Source organism: Pristiophorus japonicus, chromosome 22, assembly GCF_044704955.1.
Source record: "Pristiophorus japonicus isolate sPriJap1 chromosome 22, sPriJap1.hap1, whole genome shotgun sequence".
In the NCBI taxonomy this organism is placed as follows: Eukaryota; Metazoa; Chordata; class Chondrichthyes; family Pristiophoridae; genus Pristiophorus; species Pristiophorus japonicus.
This window is the reverse complement of record NC_091998.1, coordinates 65826549-65850159: the sequence shown is the minus strand read 5'-3', so window position 1 is coordinate 65850159 and position 23611 is coordinate 65826549. Positions and strand designations below refer to the sequence as shown.

General features: G+C 51.1%; 1 protein-coding gene across 1 annotated transcript in view; it reads left to right on the top strand.

Moving 5' to 3' along the window:
- LOC139234658 (phosphatidylinositide phosphatase SAC2-like) overlaps window positions 1-23611 on the top strand; it is a 51813-nt gene that overhangs the window by 13059 nt on the left and 15143 nt on the right. Inside the window, exons 6-12 of the mRNA XM_070865339.1 lie at window positions 1955-2134; window positions 3326-3393; window positions 6339-6463; window positions 12199-12276; window positions 15517-15637; window positions 18189-18317; window positions 20141-20258. Of these exons, the coding sequence (XP_070721440.1) occupies window positions 1955-2134; window positions 3326-3393; window positions 6339-6463; window positions 12199-12276; window positions 15517-15637; window positions 18189-18317; window positions 20141-20258 (819 nt within the window). The remainder of the gene's footprint in view (window positions 1-1954; window positions 2135-3325; window positions 3394-6338; window positions 6464-12198; window positions 12277-15516; window positions 15638-18188; window positions 18318-20140; window positions 20259-23611) is intronic.

Here is a 23611-nt window from a genome sequence, read left to right as displayed (position 1 = left end):
GACACACCAGACACACAGTGCATAGAGAACTAGGAGGGACCCTTTGAGGAGATCTCCCTTGGTGTGACACCCTGTGTGGGGATCTCCCATGGTGTGACACCCTGTGTGGGGATCTCCCTTGGTGTGACACCATGTGTGGGGATCTCCCTTGGTGTGACACCCTGTGTGGGGATCTCCCTTGGTGTGACACCCTGTGTAGGGATCTTCCTTGGTGTGACACCCTGTGTGGGGATCTCACTTGGTGTGACACCCTGTGTGGGGATCTCTCTTGGTGTGACACCCTGTGTGGGGATCTCCCTTGGTGTGACACCCTGTGTGGGGAGCTCCCTTGGTGTGACACCCTGTGTGGGGATCTCCCTTGGTATGACACCCTTTGAGGAGATCTCCCTTGGTGTGACACCCTGTGTGGGGATCTCCCTTGGTGTGACACCCTGTGTGGGGATCTCTCTTGGTGTGACACCCTGTGTGGGGAGCTCCCTTGGTGTGACACCCTGTGTGTGGATCTCCCTTGGTGTGACACCCTGTGTGGGGATCTCCCTTGGTATGGCACCCTTTGAGGAGATCTCCCTTGGTGTGACACCCTGTGTGGGGATCTCCCTTGGTGTGACACCCTGTGTGGGGAGCTCCCTTGGTGTGACACCCTGTGTGGGGATCTCCCTTGGTGTGACACCCTTTGAGGAGATCTCCCTTGGTGTGACACCCTGTGTGGAGATCCCCCTTGGTGTGACATTTTGAGGTCCTGCTCCAGGAATATCACTATGTTCTGGGCAGCATTGTCCAGTCATGTCACTGCATTGAGCCTCATGACAGCTCACTAACTATCTGCCCTCAGGCCACTATGAACTAAAGTTTTGCTGATGCCAACATGATTGCTCTGAATTATTATTCCAAGTTTTGAAATAAAATCGCGTCATGCTCAAACTCATTCTTTCCCAAGACCTGACTACTCTGGAACTCCTCACATCCCTCAGTCACCCTATACTGTGGCTTCCTATAATCAAATCTACAATTGGCAACTCTTGATCTCTTCGTCTTCATTTACTTTGTCTTCTCGGTTAAAGTTATCATCAATAACGGCTGAATTTTGAACCTTGACCCCAATCCCCATATATATATATATATATAGATATACCAACCTACAAAACTTGGAAAAGCTGATGGACAGCTTCAAGTTAGCTGGCAGAGTCACAGAATAGATGACAACTCAATAAACCGGGTAATATCGCAGTGCGTGAAGGGGTGAAGCCAGCTGTTCCGAGAACAACGGGTTCCCAACCCCCACGTGAGGAGTGAAATCATTGGGGCTGAAAATGACATCTTCCTTGTGAAAAGTGGATGGTTGCAAACCATGGCTTCATAGTTTTTGGTCTCATAAGAATTAGGAGCAGGAGTCGGCCATTCGGCCCATCGAGCCTGCCCCACCATTCAATAAGATCATGGCTGATCTGATCCTGACCTCAACTCCACCTCCCTGCCTGCTCCCTTATCGTTCAAAAATCTGTCTATCTCCACCTTAAATATATTCAATGACCCAGCCTCCACAGCTCTCTGGGGCAGAGAATTCCACAGATTCACCGCCCTCTGAGAGAAGAAATTCCTCCTCACCTCCGGTTTAAATGGGCGACCCTTTATTCTGATGTTCCCTAGTTCTAGATTCCCTCACGAGGGGAAACACCCTCTCAGCATCTACCCGGTCCAGCCCCCTCAGAACCTTATACCTTTCAATAAGATCACCTCTCATTCTTCTAAACTCCAATGAGTACAGGCCCAACCTGCTCAACCTTTCCTCATAAGACAACCCCTCAGTATTGCCCTGTGCAGGTAATGAGCTCCGTGCGACCCAGCGCACGGGATGTGAGAAGGGGCAAAGGGACGCCACTGACTTCACTCTGCCTTCAGTCACCATGACAACCGCGATGGAATAATGAGATTCTTCTGTCCCATTGGTCCACAGGGATGCGGTACAAACGCAGAGGCGTCGACTGTGACGGAAACGTGGCCAATTATGTGGAGACGGAGCAACTCATCTACAGCGGGAGCGACATCCTGTCCTTTGTCCAGATCCGAGGCTCTGTTCCCGTATTTTGGAGCCAGCAAGGCTATCGATACAAACCTCGGCCCAAGCTGCTCAAGAGTAAGTTACCGGGAGCATCCTCCAGCTAATCAGCTCCTTGCTATCTACGGACTGCTGCAAGGGTCCCCAAATCCCAATCTCCAAATCCCAAATCCCCAAATCCCAATCCCCAAATCCCAATCCCAAATCCCCAAGTCCAAATCCCAATCCCCAAATCCCAATCCCCCAATTCCAAATCCCCAATCCCCAATCCCAAATCCCAAATCCCAAATCCCAAACCCCAATCCCAAATCCCAATCCCAAATCCCCAAGTCCAAATCCCAATCCCCAAATCCCAATCCCCAAATCCCAAATCCCCAAATCCCAATCCCCAAATCCCAATCCCAAATCCCCAAGTCCAAATCCCAATTCCCAAATCCCAATCCCCAATCCCAAATCCCCAATCCCAAATCCCCAATCTCCAATCCCAAATCCCAAATCCCAAATCCCCAAATCCCAATCCCCAATCGCATATCCCGATTGCAAATCCCCAATCCCAATCCCAAATCCCAAATCTCAATCCAGTTTCCATTTCTCATCTCAGTCCTAAATGTCCGACCCCTTATCCTGAGACTGTGACCCCTGGTTCTAGACTCCCCAGCCCGGGGGAAACATTCTCTCAGCATCTACCCTGTCAATCCCTGTAAGAATTGTATATGTTTCAATGAGAACCTCTCATTCTTCTAAACTCTAGAGAATATCGGCCCAGTCTACTCAATCTCTCCTCCTAGGACAATCCCGCCATCCCAGGAATCACGAGATGGAGTGCCCTGCTACGTGTTTCCAGCATTTCATATTTATGTTTTGCATTTTCCACACTTGCAGCTTTTATTTTATTTATTTTACTTTTCACCCTTGGTCTGACGTCGCAGAACGCTCCTGTCTACTGGCTGAGTGTGGCTCCACCCAGCTCCCGGGCTGACGGGGGAGGGGGCGGGGGGGGTGGGGTGCAGCACAAGTTTGGCCACAGTTTGACGGGCCAGAACAGGGGGAAGTGGGGACCAAGTGTTGGGCTGGTGCAGTCGGTGGTTCCTTTGTGAGCTTGGGGCCGAGAGACGAAGGGATCTTCACTCTGCATCTCAGTCAGCGGTAACATCTTGGATTCTGATGGTCAAACCTCACCAAAAAAACAAAAGTCCATGGTTGTAATCATTTCTTTAACACAAGTGAGCGTAAATCCTGGAATTAAATATTTGCTTTTCTCTTGAGCAGGTGATCAAGAAAACAAACTCGCTTTTGAGGCCCACTTCGAGGAACAGTTCAGGATTTACAATCGAGAGGTTTGTTGGTTTAGGCTAAGTTTCAGTTCCTGGTGACGTACCCGTCAGTTAACTTATATGGGGCCAGCAATTGGGACGATAAGTTTTGCCGGAGTGCAAGAGTATCGCCAGGCGCTACGCAAGTGAAGCCGACACGAACTGCCGGTTCAGCGCTCCAGGAGGTGGAACGTTAAATCAAGTGCCACCACTTCCCTTGGAGCACTAATCGGAGCGAGAGGGGCGGTAACGGCAGAACGCGGCACGATGTCCCATGCAGCACCGCTGGGATCGGAGGCTCCTCCCCTCCCTTAAAGGGAAGGGCCAATGCTGAGGTCGTTTGACGGTAAAGCTTCAACTGGTCGGCGACAGCACCTGCGATCGGAGAGGATCAGCCCCAAGCTCTCTAACGGAGCGCAGGGCTCGCCAATCGCGGCGTGCAAACAATGTGAAAAGCACCACAATGGGGTGAAAATAAAATTGTGGCCTGCCTGACCAACAGTGCCTTTAATTACCGCCCCCCAAGCGGCCGGCCGAGCTCACAACGCCTCCTACAGCTGCCGCTGTTGACGCAGCGGATCAAGAAGGCGGCTCACCACCACCTTCTCAATGGCAATTGGGGATGGGCAATAAATGCCGGCCTTGCTCACATCCCAGGAACGAATAAAAAAAAAGTAGCTCTAATCTACAATGTAGTCTCCCTATGACTCTGAAAGAAAGAAAGACTTGCATTTATATAGCACCTTTCACGACCACCGGACGTCCCAAAGCGCTTTACAGCAATGAAGTACTTTTGGAGTGTGGTCACTGTTGTAATGTGGAGCTCTCTGGTGGTACCTTCATTTGTTGCCGGTATTTCACAGAGTCCTCGTGCTCTCCGTGGCCTATGTCAATCCAATAACCATAAGCTGCCAACATTGCCTGGCAAAGGAATGATCACATGGATAAGCTTCAGTAGAGTGGACTGCCAGTGCCCATGGAACCAGAACCAGTAAGAGTCAGTCTTTTCAGGAGAGAGAAAATATTTGGAACTTCCCATCTTTACGTTCACCTTACTGAGAGTATAGAACATAGAACATAAGCAATAGGAGCAGGAGTCGGCCATACAGCCCCTTGAACCTGCTCCGCCATTCAATAAGATCATGGCTGATCTGATCTTGGCCTCAGCTCCACTTCCCTGCCCGCTCCCCATAACCTGCTACTCCCTTATTGTTCAAAATTCAATCTGTCTCCACCTTAAATATATTCAATGACCCAGCCTCCACAGCTCTCTGGGGCAGAGAATTCCAAAGATTCACGACCCTCTGAGAGAAGAAATTCCTCCTCATCTCCGTTTTAAATATGCAACCTTTTATTCTGAAACTATGCTCCCTAGTTCTAGATTCCACCTCGAGGGGAAACATCCTCTCTTCAACTGCCCTGTTAAGCCCCCTCAGAATCTTATACATTTCAATAAGATCATCTCTCAGTCTTCTAAACTCCAATGAGTACATAGAAACATAGAAACATAGAAAATAGGTGCAGGAGCAGGCCATTCAGCCCTTCTAGCCTGCACCGCCATTCAATGAGTTCATGGCTGAACATGCAACTTCAGTACCCCCTTCCTGCTTTCTCACCATACCCCTTGATCCCCCGAGTAGTAAGGACTTCATCTTACTCCTTTTTGAATATATTTAGTGAATTGGCCTCAACTACTTTCTGTGGTAGAGAATTCCACAGGTTCACCACTCTCTGGGTGAAGAAGTTTCTCCTCATCTCGGTCCTAAATGGCTTACCCCTTATCCTTAGACTGTGACCCCTGGTTCTGGACTTCCCCAACATTGGGAACATTCTTCCTGCATCTAACCTGTCTAAACCCGTCAGAATTTTAAACGTTTCTATGAGGTCCCCTCTCATTCTTCTGAACTCCAGTGAATACAAGCCCAGTTGATCCAATCTTTCTTGATAGGTCAGTCCCACCATCCCGGGAATCAGTCTGGTGAATCTTCGCTGCACTTCCTCAATAGCAAGAATGTCCTTCCTCAAGTTAGGAGACCAAAACTGTACACAATACTCCAGGTGTGGCCTCACCAAGGCCCTGTACAACTGTAGCAACACCTCCCTGCCCCTGTACTCAAATCCCCTCGCTATGAAGGCCAACATGCCATTTGCTTTCTTAACCGCCTGCTGTACATGTATTGCCAACCTTCAATGACTGATGTACCATGACACCCAGGTCTCGTTGCACCTTCCCTTTTCCTAATCTGTCACCATTCAGATAATAGTCTGTCTCTCTGTTTTTACCACCAAAGTGGATAACCTCACATTTATCCACATTATACTTCATCTGCCATTCATTTGCCCACTCACCTAACCTATCCAAGTCACTCTGCAGCCTCATAGCATCCTCCTCGCAGCTCACACTGCCACCCAACTTAGTGTCATCCGCAAATTTGGAGATACTACATTTAATCCCCTCGTCTAAATCATTAATGTACAGTGTAAACAGCTGGGGCCCCAGCACAGAACCTTGCGGTACCCCACTAGTCACTGCCTGCCATTCTGAAAAGTACCCATTTACTCCTACTCTTTGCTTCCTGTCTGACAACCAGTTCTCAATCCACGTCAGCACACTACCCCCAATCCCATGTGCTTTAACTTTGCACATTAATCTCTTGTGTGGGACCTTGTCGAAAGCCTTCTGAAAGTCCAAATATACCACATCAACTGGTTCTCCTTTGTCCACTTTACTGGAAACATCCTTAAAAAATTCCAGGTTCAACCTGCTCAACCTTTCCTCATAAGACAACCCCCTCATCTCAGGAATCAACCTCGTGAACCTTCTCTGAGATACTAAAAGATGTCATAGTGCGGAATGAGATTGAGCTCAGATCTCAGAAGATCCGAGGTTTTCCGATGTAACCTGACTCTTGGTTGATTTATGCCCTCGTCACTCGGGATGGGATTAATTGGCTGTGTGTTTACTGCAGGTTATCATCAATCTGGTGGACCAGACAGGCCCAGAGAAGCTGATTGGAGATGTCTACCTGAGACAGGTTGAGGTGCTCAATGATCCACGCCTCATTTATGTGGCGTTTGATTTCCACCATCAATGGTAAGAGTGCGGTATCACACAGTCATAGCTCAACCGCCCCCCTCCCACTCCCCCTCCCTCCCGCCATTGAACTAGTGCATCCTAGAAGACACCTCGCCAAGGAAGAGAACAAAAATCAGCAAGGGTTCCTGTAATGTATTTGCTTCACAAGTTCTTTGCTTAAGCATTCATAGCAACACATTGCTATTAAGAACTAGTTGGTTTATTAACAAAGGTCTAACAATCACACTACACATTACCAGTTCATCCACCAGGCTCACAACTCCATAACTCATCGTGGATGACCTAGACCCAACTGGCTGGAGTTTTATTGAGTCTTGTGAACATCATGTGACTGGCTGAGCCACTCACAATGCAACAGCTCTACAAACCTGTGAGCATCCTCACCGGTTCATACATTACAGTTCCCATTCCGGAGAGCTGTCTGATGGACCCGACGGCAAGTGCGGACGTGAGCGTCAGGGTAGAGGCAGGCTTGACCTCAACCACGATGCCTTTCGCAGTCAAATAGCCGAGCGACACTCATACAAAGGGTGGTCACCTGGACAAAAAGGGCTGCAGGTGCCTGTGGAACCACCAGGAAGAGCCAGGAAGTGGGGGGAGGGGTCGAGAGGGGCGCATACGAGAACCACAGTCCTTGTCACAGATGGGACAGACAGTGGTTGAGGGAAAGGGTGGGTGGGATAGGTTTGCCGCATGCTCCTTCCGCTGCCTGCGCTTGTTTTCTGCATGCTCTCGACGACAAGACTCGAGATATTCAGCACCCTCCTGGATGCTCTCCCTCCACTTAGGGATTGACCAGGGATTCCCAGCATCCTCCCGGCATCCACCCTGTCAAGCCCTGTAAGAATTTTGCACGTTTCAGTGAGATCACCTCTCATTCTTCTAAACTCTAGAGAATATCGGCCTAGTCTGCTCAATCTGCTCATAGGGCAATCCCCCCATCCCAGGAATCAGTCTGGTGAACCTTCGTTGCACTCCCTCAATGACAAGTATATCGCCGCTGTGCCTGATCCTGTCCTGATGTCAATGCTGGCCGGCAGGAATGGTGATCAGGAGCGGGTAGCCAGCTGTGATCCTCGGGAGCCTCTTATCAACAAGAGCAGACATTGACGACGAGATTCAACACCGCCTCCAGTGCACCAGTGCAGCCTTCGGCCGCCTGAGGAAAAGAGTGTTTGAAGACCAGACCCTCAAATCTGCCACCAAGCTCATGTTCTACAGGGCTGTAGTAATACCCGCCCTCCTGTATGGCTCAGAGACGTGAACATATACAGTAGACACTTCAAGCCGCTGGAGAAATACCACCAACGATGTCTCCGCAAGATCCTACAAACCCCTTGGGAGGACAGACGCACAAACATTAACGTCCTCGACCAGGCCAACATCCCCAGCATCGAAGCACTGACCACACTTGATCAGCTCCACTGGGCAGGCCACATAGTTCGCATGCCAGACATGAGACTCCCAGAGCAAGCAAAGAAATTAGGTGCAGGAGTAGGCATTTCGGCCCTTCGAGCCTGCACCACCATTCAACATGAGCATGGCTGATCATTCTACCTCAGTACCCCTTTCCTGCTTTCTCTCCATACCCCTTGATCCCTTTGGCCGTAAGGGCCACATCTAACTCCCTTTTGAATATATCTAACGAGCTTTCTGCGGTAGAGAATTCCACAGGTTAATCACTCTCTGAGTGAAGAAGTTTCTCCTCATCTCGGTCCTAAATGGCTTACCCCTTATTCTTGTGTCCCCTGGTTCTGGAACTCCCCAGCAATGGGAACATTCTTCCTGCCTCTAACCTATCCAATCCCGTCAGAATTTTATATGTTTCCATGAGATCCCCTCTCATTCTTCTAAACTCCAGTGGATATAAGCCCAGTTGATCCAATCTCTCCTCATATGTCAGTCCTGCCGTCCCGAGAATCAGTCTGGTGAATCTTCACTGTACTCCCTCAATAGCAAGAACATCCTTCCTCAGATTAGGGGACCAAAAACTGAACACAATATTCCAGGTGAGGCCTCACCAAGGCCCTGTACAACTGCAGTAAGACCTCCCTGCTCCTATACTCAAATCCCCTAGCTATGAAGGCCAACATGCCATTTGCCTTCTTCACCGCCTGCTGTACCTGCATGCCAAACTTCAATGACTGATATACCATGACACCCAGGTCTCGTTGCACCTCCCCTTTTCCTAATCTGTCACCATTCAGATAATATTCTGTCTTCCTGTTTTTGCCACCAAAGTGGATAACCTCACATTTATTCACATTATACTGCATCTGCCATGTATTTGCCCACTCACCTAACCTGTTCAAGTCACCCTGCAGCCTCTTCGCATCCTCCTCACAGCTCACACCGCCACCCAGCTTAGTGTCATCTGCAAACTTGGATATATTACACTCAATTCCTTCATCTAAATCATTGATGTATATTGTTATTAGCTGGGGTCCCAGCACTGAACCCTGCGGCACCCCACTGGTCACTGCCTGCCATTCTGAAAAGGACCCGTTTATTCCAACTCTCTGCTTCCTGTCTGCCAACCAGTTCTCTATCCGAGTCAGTACACTGCCCCCAATACCATGTGCTTTAATTTTGCACACTAATCTCCTGTGTGGGACCTTGTCAAAAGCCTTTTGAAAGTCCAAATACACCACATCCACTGGCTCTCCCTTGTCCACTCTGCTAGTTACATCCTCAAAAAATTCCAGAAGATTTGTCAAGCATGATTTCCCGTTCATAAATCCATGCTGACTTGGACCGATCCTGTCACTGCTTTCCAAATGCGCTGCTATTTCATCTTTAATAATTGATTCCAACATTTTCCCCACCACTGATGTCAAACTAACCAGTATATAATTCTCTGTTTTTCTTCCTTTTTTAAAAAGTGGGGTTACATTAGCTACCCTCCAGTCCATAGGAACTGATCCAGAGTCAATAGAATGTTGGAAAATGATCACCAATGCATCCACTATTTCTAGGGCCACTTCCTTAAGTACTCTGAGATGCATCCTATCAGGCCCAGGGGATTTATCGGCCATCAATCCCATCAATTTCCCTAACACAATTTCCTGACTAATAAGGATTTCCTTCAGTTCCTCCTTTTCGCTAGACCCTCGAACCCCTAGTATTTCCAAAAGGTTATTTGTGTCTTCCTTAGTGAAGACAGATCCAAAGTATTTGTTCAATTGGTCTGCCATTTCTTTGTTCCCCATTAGAAATTCACCTGATTCTGACTGCAAAGGACCTACGTTGGTCTTCACTAATCTTTTTCTCTTCACATATCTATAGAAGTTTTTGCAGTCAGTTTTTATGTTCCCTGCAAGCTTCCTCTCGTACTCTATTTTCCCCCTCCTAATTAGACCCTTTGTCCTCCTCTACTAAATTCTAAATTTCTCCCAGCCCTCAGGTTTGCTGCTTTTTCTGGCCAATTTATATGCCTCTTCCTTGGATTTAACACTATCCTTAATTTCCCTTGTTAGCCACAGTTGAGCTACCTTCCCCGTTTTATTTTTACTCCAGACAGGGATGTACAATTGTTGAAGTTCATCCATGTGATCTTTAAATGTCTGCCATTGCCTATCCACCGTCAACCCTTTAACTATCATTTGCCAGTCTATTCTAGCCAATTCATGTCACATACCATCGAAGTTACCTTTCTTTAAGTTCAGGATCTTAGTCTCTGAATTAACTGTGTCACTCTCCATCTTAACAAAGAATTCTACCATATTCTGGTCACTCTTCCCCAGGGGGCCTCGCACAACAAGATTGCTAATTAATCCTCTCTCATTACACAACACCCAATCTAGGATGGCCAGCTCTCTAGTTGGTTCCTCAACATATTGGTCTAGAAAACCATCCCTAATACACTCCAGGAAATCCTCCTCCAGTTTGGTTAGCCCAATCTATATGTAGATTAAAGTCGCCCATGATAACTGCTGTACCTTTATTGCACACATCCCTTATTTCTTGTTTGATGCCGTCCCCAACCTCACTACTACTGTTTGGTGGTCTGTACACAACTCCCACTAGCGTTTTCTGCCCTTTGGTATTCCGTAGCTCCACCCATACTGATTCCACATCATCCAGGCTAATGTCCTTCCTTACTCTTGCATTAATTTCCTCTTTAACCAGCAACACTACCCCACCTCCTTTTCCTTTCTATCTATCCTTCCTGAATGTTGAATATCCCTGGATGTTGAGTTCCCAGCCTTGGTCACCCAGGAGCCATGTCTCCGTAATCCCAATTATATCATAATCGTTTATAGCTGCCTGTGCAGTTAATTCGTCCATCCTATTACGAATACTCCTCGCATTGAGGCACAGAGCCTTCAGGCTTGTCTTTTTAACACACTTTGTCCCATTAGAATTTTGCTGTAATGTGGCCCTTTTTGATTTTTGCCTTGGATTTCTCTGCCCTCCACTTTTACTATTCTCCTTTCTATATTTTGCTTCTGCCCCCATTTTATTTCCCTCTGTCTCCCTGCATAGGTTCCCATCCCCCTGCCATACTACTCGGAACTCCTTCACGGCAAATGAGCCATAAGTGGGCAGAGGAAACGTTACAAGGACACCCTCAAAGCCTCCCTGATTAAGTGCAACATCCCCACCGACACCTGGGCCAAAGACCGCCCTAAGTGGAGGAAGTGCATCCGGGAGGGCGCTGAGCACCTCGAGTCTCATCACCGAGAGCGTGCAGAAACCAAGCGCAGGCAGCGGAAGGAGCGTGCGGCAAACCTGTCCCACCCTCCCCTACCCTCAACAACTATCTGTCCCACCTGTGACAGGGACTGTGGTTCCCGTATTGGACTGTTCAGCCACCTAAGGACTCATTCTAAGAGTGAAAGCAGTCTTACTCGATTCCGCGGGACTGCCTATGATGATGATGATCCTCTCAGGCCCAGGCCACCCTGACTGAGCTCGAGCAGTGAGGAGACCTGGCACTCTGAGGAGCAGGACAATCAGACCTTCAGCTGGTTGTACCAAAGCTCTCTTCACATAATGACCGTTGGACCAGCACCGGCGGCTGGAGCAGCGGCACAATAACCGCTGAGGTGCTGACAGCGCGTGTGCCAATTCCACAGCTATCCCCAACCCTCCTCCGCCACTCCCTGAATTCACCGTCCCTTGGCACCGTCCCTTTGGGACTCTGCCCCCTGTCCGTTCCCTTTCGCATCAGACAAGAGACGGTCCAGTTCAACGGAGTGTAACCAGAACGGAACCAGGGTACGTTAAACAAGCTGATAGAACGGTCACCGAGGTAACCGTGGGTGGGGCTCTGCCAGTGAGACAGTCAACACAGCCACAGGCAATGGAGCAACACCTCTTCAACACAGACCGTTCCATCCATCCACAGCGTGAAATTCTCCAAACATTCAGAACAAATATACTTGAGCAGTACAACTCCTGGGTGAACTGACTCGATCGGAGACTCGTTGAACGAGACTTTAGAGGTCCCGCGCAGGGCCTGACTGGCACACGCGCTCCAGCATTGTAATATAGGGCGCCATCTAGTGGTCTACTGCTCCACCCAGTGGACTGCTGCGGTAATGCAGCCATTGCTGTAAATACTATAAAGGCATCAGGTGACAGGTCACCTGACAAGGTCCTGCGTTGAGCCATCTTGTAAAGATGTGTTTGTGATGTCGTAGCGTATATACCACAAGGATGAAGTGAGATCTCCCTTTTGTAAAGGAGACTTGCCAGTGTGAGTAACCCAGGTCATTCTCTACCTACAGCCACGGCAGGAAGTTTGAAAATGTCGAGATCCTGACTGAAGGCATCGGCAACATCATCAACGATCTGAAATGGTTCAGGTAAACCCAACACTTGCACTAACTTGAAATCAAAGCACAAGATGCTGGAATACTCAGCAAGTCAGGCATCTGTGGAGAGAGAAACAGAGTTAACGTTTCAGATGAGTTCTGACGAAGGGTCATTGACCTGAAACATTAACTCAGTTTCTCGCTCCACAGATGTCGCCTGACCCGCTGAGCGTTTACAGCATTTTCTGTTTTTATTTCAGATTTCCAGCTTCCGCAGTATTTTGCCCTTGCATTGATCTGCCCAGCCTGGTCAAGGGCAAGCCATTCTGTACTGGCTCTGTACTGGCCCTCGGTCTATGTTTCACAAGGCAGTCAATCTTTCCTCAAATTGCTTTTGTTTGCCCACATTTTAAAATGTTAATTTCTTTGAAGAATCTGCTTTGAACAACAAAAATAAGCAGAGAAAGAAAGAATTGCATTTATATAACACCTTTCACGAGCACCGGACGTCTCAAAGCGCTTTACAGCCAATGAAGTACAGTCACTGTTGTAATGTGGGAAACGCAGCAGCCAACTTGGGCACAGCAAGCTCCCACAAACAGCAATGTGATAATGACCAGATAATTTGTTTTTGTTGTGTTGATTGAGGGATAAATATTGGCTCCAGGGATAACTCTCCTGCTCTTCTTCGAAATAGTGCCATGGGATCTTTGACATCCACCTGAGACAGCAGACGGGCCTCGGTTTAACGTCTCACCTCCGACAGTGTGGCACTCCCTCAGCACTGCACTGGAGTGTCAGCCTGGATTTATGTGTTTAGGTCCCTGGAGTGGGACTTGAACCCACAACCTTCTGACTCACAGGCGAGTGTGCTGCCCACTGAGCCCCGGCTGACAGAGGGGACAGGTACTGGGTTTCTCACCACAGTCGAACACCCAGAGCGGTCTTTGGTCAGCAAGGAGGACATTTAACACTGGACCCTGCTGCCGACAACAGCCTCACATTACTCGGACTGCAGGAGTAGGGCAGCATTCGAGGACAACACCAAGCCCAGCGATGGTGCTGGACACCTGCAAACCACAGGGTATGGCAGCATAGAGGTTATGTTACTGGGCCAGTAATCTAGGGGCCCAGGCTAATGATCCAGGGACATCAGTTCAAATCCCACCACACTTAGATAAATCTGGGATTAAAAAGCCAGTATCAGTAATAGTGACCATGAAATTACCGGATTGTTGTCAAAACCCGTCTGGTTCAATAATGTCCTTTCAGGATGGAAATCAGCCGCCCTTACCCGGTCTGGCCTATACTCAAATTCTTCCTTCTTGAGCATCCCTGATTATAATCGCTTGACCATCGCTGGCCGTGCCTTCAGCTGCCTGGGCTCCAAGCTCTGGAACTCCCTCCCTAAACCTCTCTTTCCTCCTTTAAGACACTCGTTAAAACCTACCTCTTTGACCAAGTCTGGTGCAACTACTTCTTATGTGGCTCGATGTCAAATGTATTTGTTTTGTCTTATAACAGTGCTGTGAAGCGCCTTGGGACTTTTTACTACGTTAAAGGCACTATATAAATGCAATTTGTTGTTGTTATATGTGACTCCAGACCCACTGCAATGTGGTTGACTCTTAACTGCCCTCTGAAATGGCCCAGCGATCCACTCCGTTATATTCAAGATGGTGGCTCACCACCATCACCTGCTCAAGGACATTGGGTAATAAGTGCTGGCTTTTTGTCCACATCCTGTGACAGAATTAATAAAACAAACAGCCTGCCTGCCCTCACTGCCTGGCATCGGGGCAACCACTGGGGCTGGGATGTCCCAACAAGTTCCTTGTCCAGGGTTTTGTCTCTCCGTCTCCCCACACCCCCCCAGCCCGTGGTGCCCCTCCTCCCAGCTCTACGAAGGCAGTTGCGTCTCAGGTACCCGGGCACAAACAATGGGCAGTCGTGGTCCCGGAGGGATTCCATCGCCCGTGGCAACACTTCCCCAGCGAGGGTCGGGAGGGGAGGGGAGCAGAACAAAACGCAAGACTTCACAACGCATCAGTTGAGCCAGGCCGGCACTGCGACTGTTTCGGTTTGCAATGCCACCCGTTGCCGCCGGAGAGAGGCGGCTAGCGGGCAGCTAAGCCCTCACCGTCGGCGCCGGCTGGGGTCCTGGACTGTCGGGAAATTTAGTCAGGCAGCGGGGGGGGGCGGTGGCAAGACGTATGGCTGCGCGCTCGGCCGCCACCCACGTGGTGATGTCATCGAGGGTGCCACGCCCCCTTGCCGCCGCCGCTGCGAGATTCGGTGAGTGCGGTGGCCTTACAGCCGGGGAAAGATGGCGGGACATCGGGGTTCCCGTGGCGGGAGCGTCCAGGGATCAAGGCCATTGGTTATGGTTATTATTTTTAGCATTTGGTTATTAATGGGCCCAGTGGGGAAGGGTGGGTGTGGGGCAGGGAAAGTGTCGGAAACTTTTATTTACATTTTTTTCATCCCGCGTGCCGGCAGCCGACCGCGGGGAAATTCGGTCGGCCTCCTGAGACATCGCTCCCTTGGCCCCCGAGCGTGAGTGTACAATGCCACTTTGAGCCCTGCTCTCTCATCTTTGGGCGGCAAAACTGAATTTTGCCCAGTTTGAGGCAGCACCTACCGCCCGGCGTTAAAACCAGCGCTCAGCCGGTGTCACCGCCTCAAACACGGTGGGACTGGATCGGGGCACGCTGCCGGTTTTGGTTGGGTTTTTTCCTCTCCTGTTAGCCCCAGGTTGGCCCTTCTGCCCTGCACAGAACGCACAGCCAGCTAACCCACTCTCAGGCCTCTGCTCATCTGTGGGACTGCCCTGCAAATTACTCTCCAAATTTCCTTCTCCCGCTCTAGGGAAACCACCGGTGTCTCGCTGTGAGTTGAGGTGCAGAGCAGCGATGATCTAATTGAGTGGGTGAGCAAGCCCGAGGGGCTGAATGGCCCGCTCCAGTTCCGATGACCTCACAACAAGGCGTCTAGGATTGAGAACCTGGAGCTCAGGAGAAGCTTTTCCCCGAGTCTCTGTAACCCAGGTACCACGGGAGTGTCAAGGGAGTGGGCAGCTGAGATGTTACCAGCTTGTTGCCGGGGTTACTGTTTACCCAGGGTTTGGGCAAATTTCCCTCACTCACTGTTGGTAAAGCCAGCATCAATTGAGCAGAGAATCCATCCCATTCCCAGGTTCAGCGCTGACCTCTGAGAATGGACTGTGGCAGCGAATCTTCCAATACTCTGCCACTTCAGGATAACCCTTCCCCTTCGTTTCGTGTTCCACAGGTTGACTAAGGACCGGGTGATGAGCAAACAGGAGGGTGTGACTCGAGTCAACTGCATGGACTGTCTGGATCGAACTAATCTCGTTCAAACCGCCATCGCCCGCAACATCCTGGAGCAACAAGTAAAGCAAGCCCTCCCCCGCCTCCCCTTTTGCCCCCTTTCCCCCCTCCCCCCTCACCCCCTTTTCCCCCTCCCCAGCCTCCCTCGCCCCCTTTCCCCCCCTCGCCCCCTTTCTCACCTCCCCTCTCGCCCCCTTTCCCCCCTCCCCTCTCGCCCCTTTCCCCCCTCCCCTCTCGCCCCCTTTCCCCCCTCCCCTGCCTCCCTCGCCTCCCTTCTCGCCCCCTTTCCCCCCTCGCCCCCTTTCCCCTTCCCCTCTCACCCCCTTTCCCCCCTCCCCTCTCGCCCCCTTTCCCCTCTCCCGTCTCGTCCCCTTCTCGCCCCCCCCCCGTCCCCTTTCTCGCGCCAGCCCTCCCTCGGCCCACCCTGTCACTTCTCACCCCCTCCCCCTCTCCCCCCCTCCCCCTTCCACCCCAACCACTACACCCCTTGCCCCGTCCCTCTCACCCTTCTCGCCTGTCCCCACTCTCATCCCCCCCCGCCATCACTCTCACCCACCCCCCTCTCATCCCTTCCTGTCCCCTTCCCCCTCCCTGTGCCAAGGTTGAGTGATGTCACTGTTGGGATCGGGAACATTTGCCGAATTATGACTTTGTGTTCTCCTCAAGCACTCCCACCTCAGGTACAGCTTTGAATATTTGCAGCGTAAAGCTCCCTCCACACTGCCCCACCAACAAGTGCCCCTTATTAAAGTTCCATCTCCTATATCAGCCGTCTCATGGCCTCTCTGGTGGGATGGAGGGGCCCATATTGCAGATGTATGGTCCACGGAGAATCGGGTGCTGGCTGGCTGTGCATGGGAGCCAGGAGATGGCCTTCTGCTGGCAACACAACCCTCTATGGCCTTCCCTCAATCTGCTGGGAGAGCCCTGAGGTTTTCTCGGAGCCAACAGCTTGTAAAGGGTTGCTGCCGCATGGAACGAACCATTCATTGCATGGGGGGGTGGTGAGAGTTGACCTCAGTGTCGATTGCAAAAATCACAGGAGCAAGTAAGCCAAGGCCGCAGGGAAAGTCAATAGATCGTGACCCTCCTTCGTTGCCACAAGCACCGAGTGACCAGGGCACTTGTCAGGTGCTCCACTCACATTCTACGGAGCAGGCCCCATCCGTGCTAGCAATTGAATTTTGATGAGCCTTTGCGTACAGTCTGTGAGCGAGTACAGTCTGTGTGGCCCCCCCCGGGCCTGCGAGCACCATCGGAGCAGGCCGGGGAGTGGAAGGAGCAGTGTGGCGGGGTACCATTCCAGGGAGCAGCACGAGCTGGAGCAGGAGAGCGACGGCAGTGAAAAGGAACGTCACCAAGATCCAGGCTGGTGATTGGAGCATGGGCAGGTACAGCAGGAGCGGCGAGGTCGGGGCGAAGGAGCGGCGAGAGATTGTAGAGGGATGTGATCGGGGCCCAGGAGAGGCGAGGGCCCAGGGGCAGCACGGGCCCAGCCCACACACTGCGATATGTGAGCACACTAGGTCCGTGCAGCAGAGCTGGCCTCCAATCGTCCTGGTTAACCCTTGCCACTGGACCAAGACCTAGCTCTGTCAAGCCCGTGTGGTGGCTGGTGTGCAACGGCCACCCCACGTTAAAAAAATCCACGCACAGCATCTTCCACCCTTCAGGATGTAGTTCGGGATCTGGAATATTAGGTCCTTCATGAAAACACCTGTGAACTTTTTGGCGTGGAAGTAAGTCACCCTCAATACGAGGGCCCGCCGATGATGATGACAGTCAGCGCCCATGCTGGAGCTCCGAGAGCGTTGGGGCACTGAGTATTGCTCGGGCCAGAGATCCCCGTCTGCACCTGGGCCTCCCGCGGATAGTCTACCCGCAGAGCAAGGAACTGATCTGTGGAATCATGCGTGCCGCACGTTGGATGGAAACCGCTGCAGAATCTCTTCAGGCAGAGCCGGACAAAGATTTCTGAGGATGCTTAGCTATGAGGATAGATTGGATAGGCTGGGGTTGCTTTCTTCGGAGCAGAGGAGGCTGAGGGGAGATTTAATTGAGGTGCATAAAAATGATGAGGGGCCTGGATAGGACGGACCTATTTCCCTTAGCAGAGGGGTCAACCAGGGGCACAGATTTAAAGTAATTGGGGGGAGGTTTAGGAGATCATCTTTCACCCAGAGGGTGGTGGGGGTCTGGAACTCACTGCCTGAAAAGGCAGTAGAGACAGAAACCCTCATCACATTTAAATAGTACTTGGATTTGAGCTAAACCTACAGGGCTACGGACTAAGAGCTGGAAAGTGGGATTAGGCTGGGGAGCTCTTTGTCGGCCGGCGCGGACACAATGGGCTGAAATGGCCTCTTTCCATGCTGGAAATTTCTATGATTCTACGAAAGATAAGACTTGTATTCAGTCACTATTTGACCTCTTACCCAAAGGTGAAAGGCCAGCGAGCTCACCTTCAGACCCAAGGTTACTCCAGAGGCGGGTTCCTGTCTGAGGTGATTCAGGCCCCAGCAGAGTTTGTCCCTTAAGAGGCTCACTGAACTGACCGTGCGTTTAACGTGACGTCGTATAATCTCGTTCCCATTTTCTGGGCTTCTTTTACAGCTGAAGGTGCTGAGAATTCTGCCTCAACAAATTGGTCTTCCACAATGCATTCAAAGAACATTCCAGAGCATCTGGGCGAATAATGGGGACGTCATCAGCAGGCAGTATGCGGGCACAGACGCCATGAAGGTAGGACCGTCTCTTGGCCTTGCACTTGGAGTCAGAACAGCTGTTACACCCCACCCCGGAACAACAATAACAACAAATTGTAATTATATAGCGCCTTTAACGTGGTAAAACAAACCAAATATATTTGAGCCACATAAGAAGAAATTATGGCAGATGACCAAAAGCTTGGTCAAAAAGGTAGGTTTTAAGGAGCGTCTTAAAGGAGGAGAGCGAGGTAGAGAGGTGGAGAGGTTTAGGGAGGGAGTTCCAGAGCTTGGGGCCCAGGCAGCTAAAGGCACGGCCACCGATGGTAGAGCGATTATAATCAGGGATGCTCAAGAGGGCAGAATTAGAGGAGCGCAGATATCTCGGGGAGGGTTGTGGAGGAGATTACAGAGATAGGGAGGGGCGAGGCCGTGGAGGGATTTGTAAACAAGGATGAGGCCACTAGGTCCCAAATCCGATCCCTCTTTGAGATAGCTGATCTCAATTCAGGGACAGTAAGTAACAATAATCCTCAGTGCACAAAACCCAGGCCCACACTCCCAGTGCAGTACTGAGGGAGCGCCGCACTGTCGGAGGGGCAGTACTGAGGGAGCGCCGCACTGTCGGAGGGGCAGTACTGAGAGAGCACCGCACTGTCGGAGGGGCAGTACTGAGGGAGTGCCGCACTGTCGGAGGGACAGTACTGAGGGAGTGCCGCACTGTCGGAGAGGCAGAACTGAGGGAGTGCCGCACTGTCGGAGGGGCAGTACTGAGGGAGCGCCGCACTGTCGGAGGGACAGTACTGAGGGAGTGCCGCACTGTCGGAGGGGCAGTACTGAGGGAATAGTGCAGCTTGTATACACTCCCGCGAGATGGACCAGCATACACCATCTGGTGGGATCTCATGCACGCCAGGCAGAGAGAGAAAGGGGATAAAGGAATCGAGTTGGAAATTCAGTACCGCCATTTTGAGGCGCTAATGGCGGCGGGACGGTAAATTTTGCGCCGAGGAATGGTTTGCATCTGCAGCCGCAAAATTCGTCTGCTGGGCCCTGAGTGTGGGGCGGAGCGCTAAGGGAGGCGATGCACACCTCTCCGAGGGCACTAGGCCGGCTGAGCAACTGAGAATCCTGAGCTAAAGAGCTCGGCACACCCTGAGAAAGGCTTCCCTGGGGAAAGAAAAATGGGCAGAAAATACAGCAAATACATTCCAAATACCTTACTGACGCCACCTCAACATAAGTCTCAAAAATTAAACAATAATAATTTATCTCGGGTCGACATTCCTTCTTTCACCGCGTCCGGTGCAGCTCGGACCGCCCGCACTCCCAGGCGGTCCCACTAGGGGGCGCTACAGCTCGGACCGCCCACACTCCCAGGTGGTCCCACTAGGGGGCGCTACAGCTCGGACCCCCCGCACTCCCAGGCGGTCCCACTAGGGGGCGCTACAGCTCGGACCGCCCGCACTCCCAGGTGGTCCCACTAGGGGGCGCTACAGCTCGGACCCCCCGCACTTCCAGGTGGTCCCACTAGGGAGCGCTACAGCTCGGACCCCCCGCATTCCCAGGTGGTCCCACTAGGGAGCACTACAGGGTGCTGCAGGTCCCCCAGAAAACAAACCGGGGGCGTTGCACACGGGCTCGCCTCTCCCGGGCGGCACTGCTCCACGTCCCCCGCTAAACCCGGCACCGAATGTCCCAGCGTGCCGCAGGACGTTGGCCGCCTGCCTGGAAATGCTTTCCGCCGCCATTGCTGTCCCTCCGGGGCGCAAACAGAGGCACCAGCGGACCGAATTTCCACCCCTCGGTTCTCATATCAGGCATCCTTTTGTGTCAGCTGAAGTGTCTTATTATTTGCAGAGCGATTTCACCCGAACTGGGGAGAGCAGGCTTTCTGGGGTGATGAAGGACAGCTACAGGTCTGCCAACAGATATTATCTCCATCACTTCCGGCACGCTTACAGACAGGCTGTGATTGGTAAGAAAGTGGCGGTGGTTTTAAGTCTTTCTTTCCCAAACCAAAGCTTCACGTGCGCTCCTGTTAAAGGTACACATTGATGTAAGGTCATGTACTGACCCCAGCCCGGCCCCTGGCAAGGCACTCTGATTTCCGAGGGTCCCCCTTTCAATCGGAGCCACATTCTCTCATTTTTTGAGGAGGTAACCAGGAGGGTCGATGAGGGCAGTGTGTATGATGTAGTGTATATGGACTTTAGCAAGGGTTTTGATAAGGTCCCACATGGCAGACTGGTCACGAAAGTAAAAGCCCCTGGGATCCAGGGCAAAGTGGCAAGTTGGATCCAAAATTGGCTCAGAGGCAGGAAGCAGAGGGTAATGGTCGATAGGTGTTTTTGTGACTGGAAGGCTGTATCCAGTGGGGTTCCACAGGGCTCAGTGCTGGGTCCCTTGCTTTTTGTGGTATATAAGAATGATTTAGACTTGAATATAGAGAGTATGATTAAGAAGTTTGCAGATGATATTAAAATCAGCTGTGTGGTAGATGATGAAGAAGAAAGCTGTAGACTGCAGGAAGATATCAATGGACTGGTCAGGTGGGCAGAACAAGGGCAAATGGAATTCAATCCGGAGAAGTGTGAGGTAATGCATTTGGGGAGGGCTAACAAGGCAAGGGAATACACATTAAATGGTAGGACACCATTGTGTGGAGGAACAGAGGGACCTTGGAGTGCAGGTCCACAGATCCCTGAAGGTAGCAGGCCAGGTGGATAAGGTGGTTAAGAAGGCATACGGAATACTTGCCTTTATTAGCCGCGGCATAGAATACAAGAGCAGGGAGGTTATGCTTAAACTGTATAAAACACTAGTTAGGCCACAGCTGGAGTACTACGTGCGGTTCTGGTCACCACATCACAGGAAAGATGTGATTGCACTGGAGAGGATACAGAGTAGGTTTACGAGGATGTTGCCTAGACTGGAGAATTTTAGCTATGAGGAACGATTAGATAGGCTGGAGTTGTTTTCTTTGGGACAGAGGAGGCTGAGGGGAGACCTTATTGAGGTGTATAAAATTATGAGGGGCCTGGATAGAGTGGATAGATGGATCGATTTCCCTTAGCAGAGGGATCAATAACCAGGGGGCACAGATTTAAAGTAATTGGTAGGAGGTTTAGAGGGGATTTAAGGGGAAATTTCACCCAGAGGGTGGTGGGGGTCTGGATCTCACGGCCTGAAAGGGTGGTAGAGGCAGAAACCCTCACCACATTTAAAAAGTACTTGGATGTGCACCTGAAGTGCTGTAACCTACAGGGCTACGGACCGAGAGCTGGAAAGTGGGATTAGGCTGGATAGCTCTTGGTCGGTCGGCACAGACACGATGGGCCGAATGGCCTCCTTCCGTGCTGTAAATTTCTCTGATTGTATGATTCTCCTCACCGCAATCAGTTTCTCTGCCTGCATCCATGTTTTGTCCTCTGTGGTTCAAGCAGCTCCAATCTGCTCTCGTTAATTTAACTCTCCTTGTTCCTCTACACAAATGCCTCGAGATTGTGCACTCTTAGAAGTCCAGTGGTGTGTGGTGACCATACATGAAGGGGTTGGGTGTTGGTTTCTCTCTGGGCTTTCCCCCAAGTGTTGAGCTCCTGATCTCAGGCTCAGCTGATGGGGGAAGGTGGATGGGTGCAGGGGGGGATGGGGGATGGGTGGTTGGGGGGGGGATGGGTGGTTGGGGGGGGGATGGGGGATGGGTGGTTGGGGGGTGGATGGGTGCAGGGGGGGGGGTGGGTGGTTGGGGGGTGGATGGATGGTTGGGGGGGGATGGGGGATGGGTGGTTGGGGGGTGGATGGGTGGTTGGGGGGGATGGGGGATGGGTGGTTGGGGGGTGGATGGATGGTTGGGGGGGGATGGGTGGTTGGGGTGTGGATGGGTGCAGGGGGGGGATGGGGGATGGGCGGTGGTGGGGGGTGGGGGATGGGTGGTTGGGGGGGGGGAGGTATTGACTGGAGGTCAGTAACCTTCACACGAGGAGGTGGGTTCAAGGTTCAGGTGCATTTGTTGCCCTTGTTCAGCATTTAGTGGCCAGTCACAGAAGAAATGAGCTTTAAATGGCAAATGGAATGTTTGCCTTTATTGCCAGGAGGATAGAGTATAAAAGCAGAGAAGTCCTGCTACAACTGTACAGAGTATTGGTGAGGCCACACCTGGAGTACTGCGTGCAGTTTTGGTCTCCGTATTTAAGGAAGGATATACTTGGATTGGAGGCTGTTCAGAGAAGGTTCACTGGGTTGATTCCAGAGATGAGGGGGGTTGACTTATGAGGATAGGTTGTGTAGGTTGGGCCTATACACATTGGAGTTCAGAAGAATGAGAGGTGATCTTATCGAAACATATAAGATAATGAGGGACAAGATGGATGCAGAGAGGATGTTTCCACTCATGGGGGAAACTAAAACTAGGAGACATAGTCTCAGAATAAGGTGCCGCCCATTTAAAACTGAGATGAGGAGAAATTTCTTCTCTCTGAGGGTTGTAAATCTGTGGAATTCTCTGCCCCAGAGAGCTGTGGAGGCTGGGACATTGAATATATTTAAGGCGGAGAAAAACATATTTTTGAGCGATAAGGGAGTAAAGGGTTATGGGGAGCGGGCAGGGAAGTGGAGTTGAGTCCATGATCAGATCAGCCATGATCTTATTAAATGGTGGAGCAGGCTCGAGGGGCCGAATGGCCGACTCCTGCTCCTATTTCTTATGTTAAACCCTGCCACACAGCCGCGCTCAGTCCGTGGGTGCAAGCATGTGATCAGTCAGCAGTGTTTACTTCAACAAGGCCAGGAGAACGAGGATTGCAGCATAAGGTCTTCTGCTCCCATTTTGGGGCGGCAGACAGGAGAGTTGCAAGCCAGCAGCCATTACCGCTCGATCCTCACCCCAACTTAAAGGGCAGGCGTGCACCTGGGGAATGTCGAACTGATTTAAATGACCTGACCCCGCAAAGTACCTCGATGGGGGTGAGGCAAAGTGAATTGGGGACAATTACCATTTGCTATTATTCTACTCTGTTGTTACCTCAATTTGGGGAGTTTTTTTCCATTTCTTTGGAACATCTCACTTTCCCACAAAAGGAGGCAGACAAAAAGCAGGAAACTATAGACTGGTTAGCCTAACATCTGTGGTTGAGAAAATGTTGGGGTCCATTATTAAAGAAGCAGTAGCAGGACATTTGGAAAAGCATAATTCAGTCAGGCAGTCAGCATGGATTTATGAAGGGGAAGTCGTGTTTGACAAATTTGCTGGAATTCTTTGAGGATGTAACTCCCAGGGTGGATAAAGGGGAACCAGTGGATGTGGTGTATTTGGACTTCCAGAAGGCATTT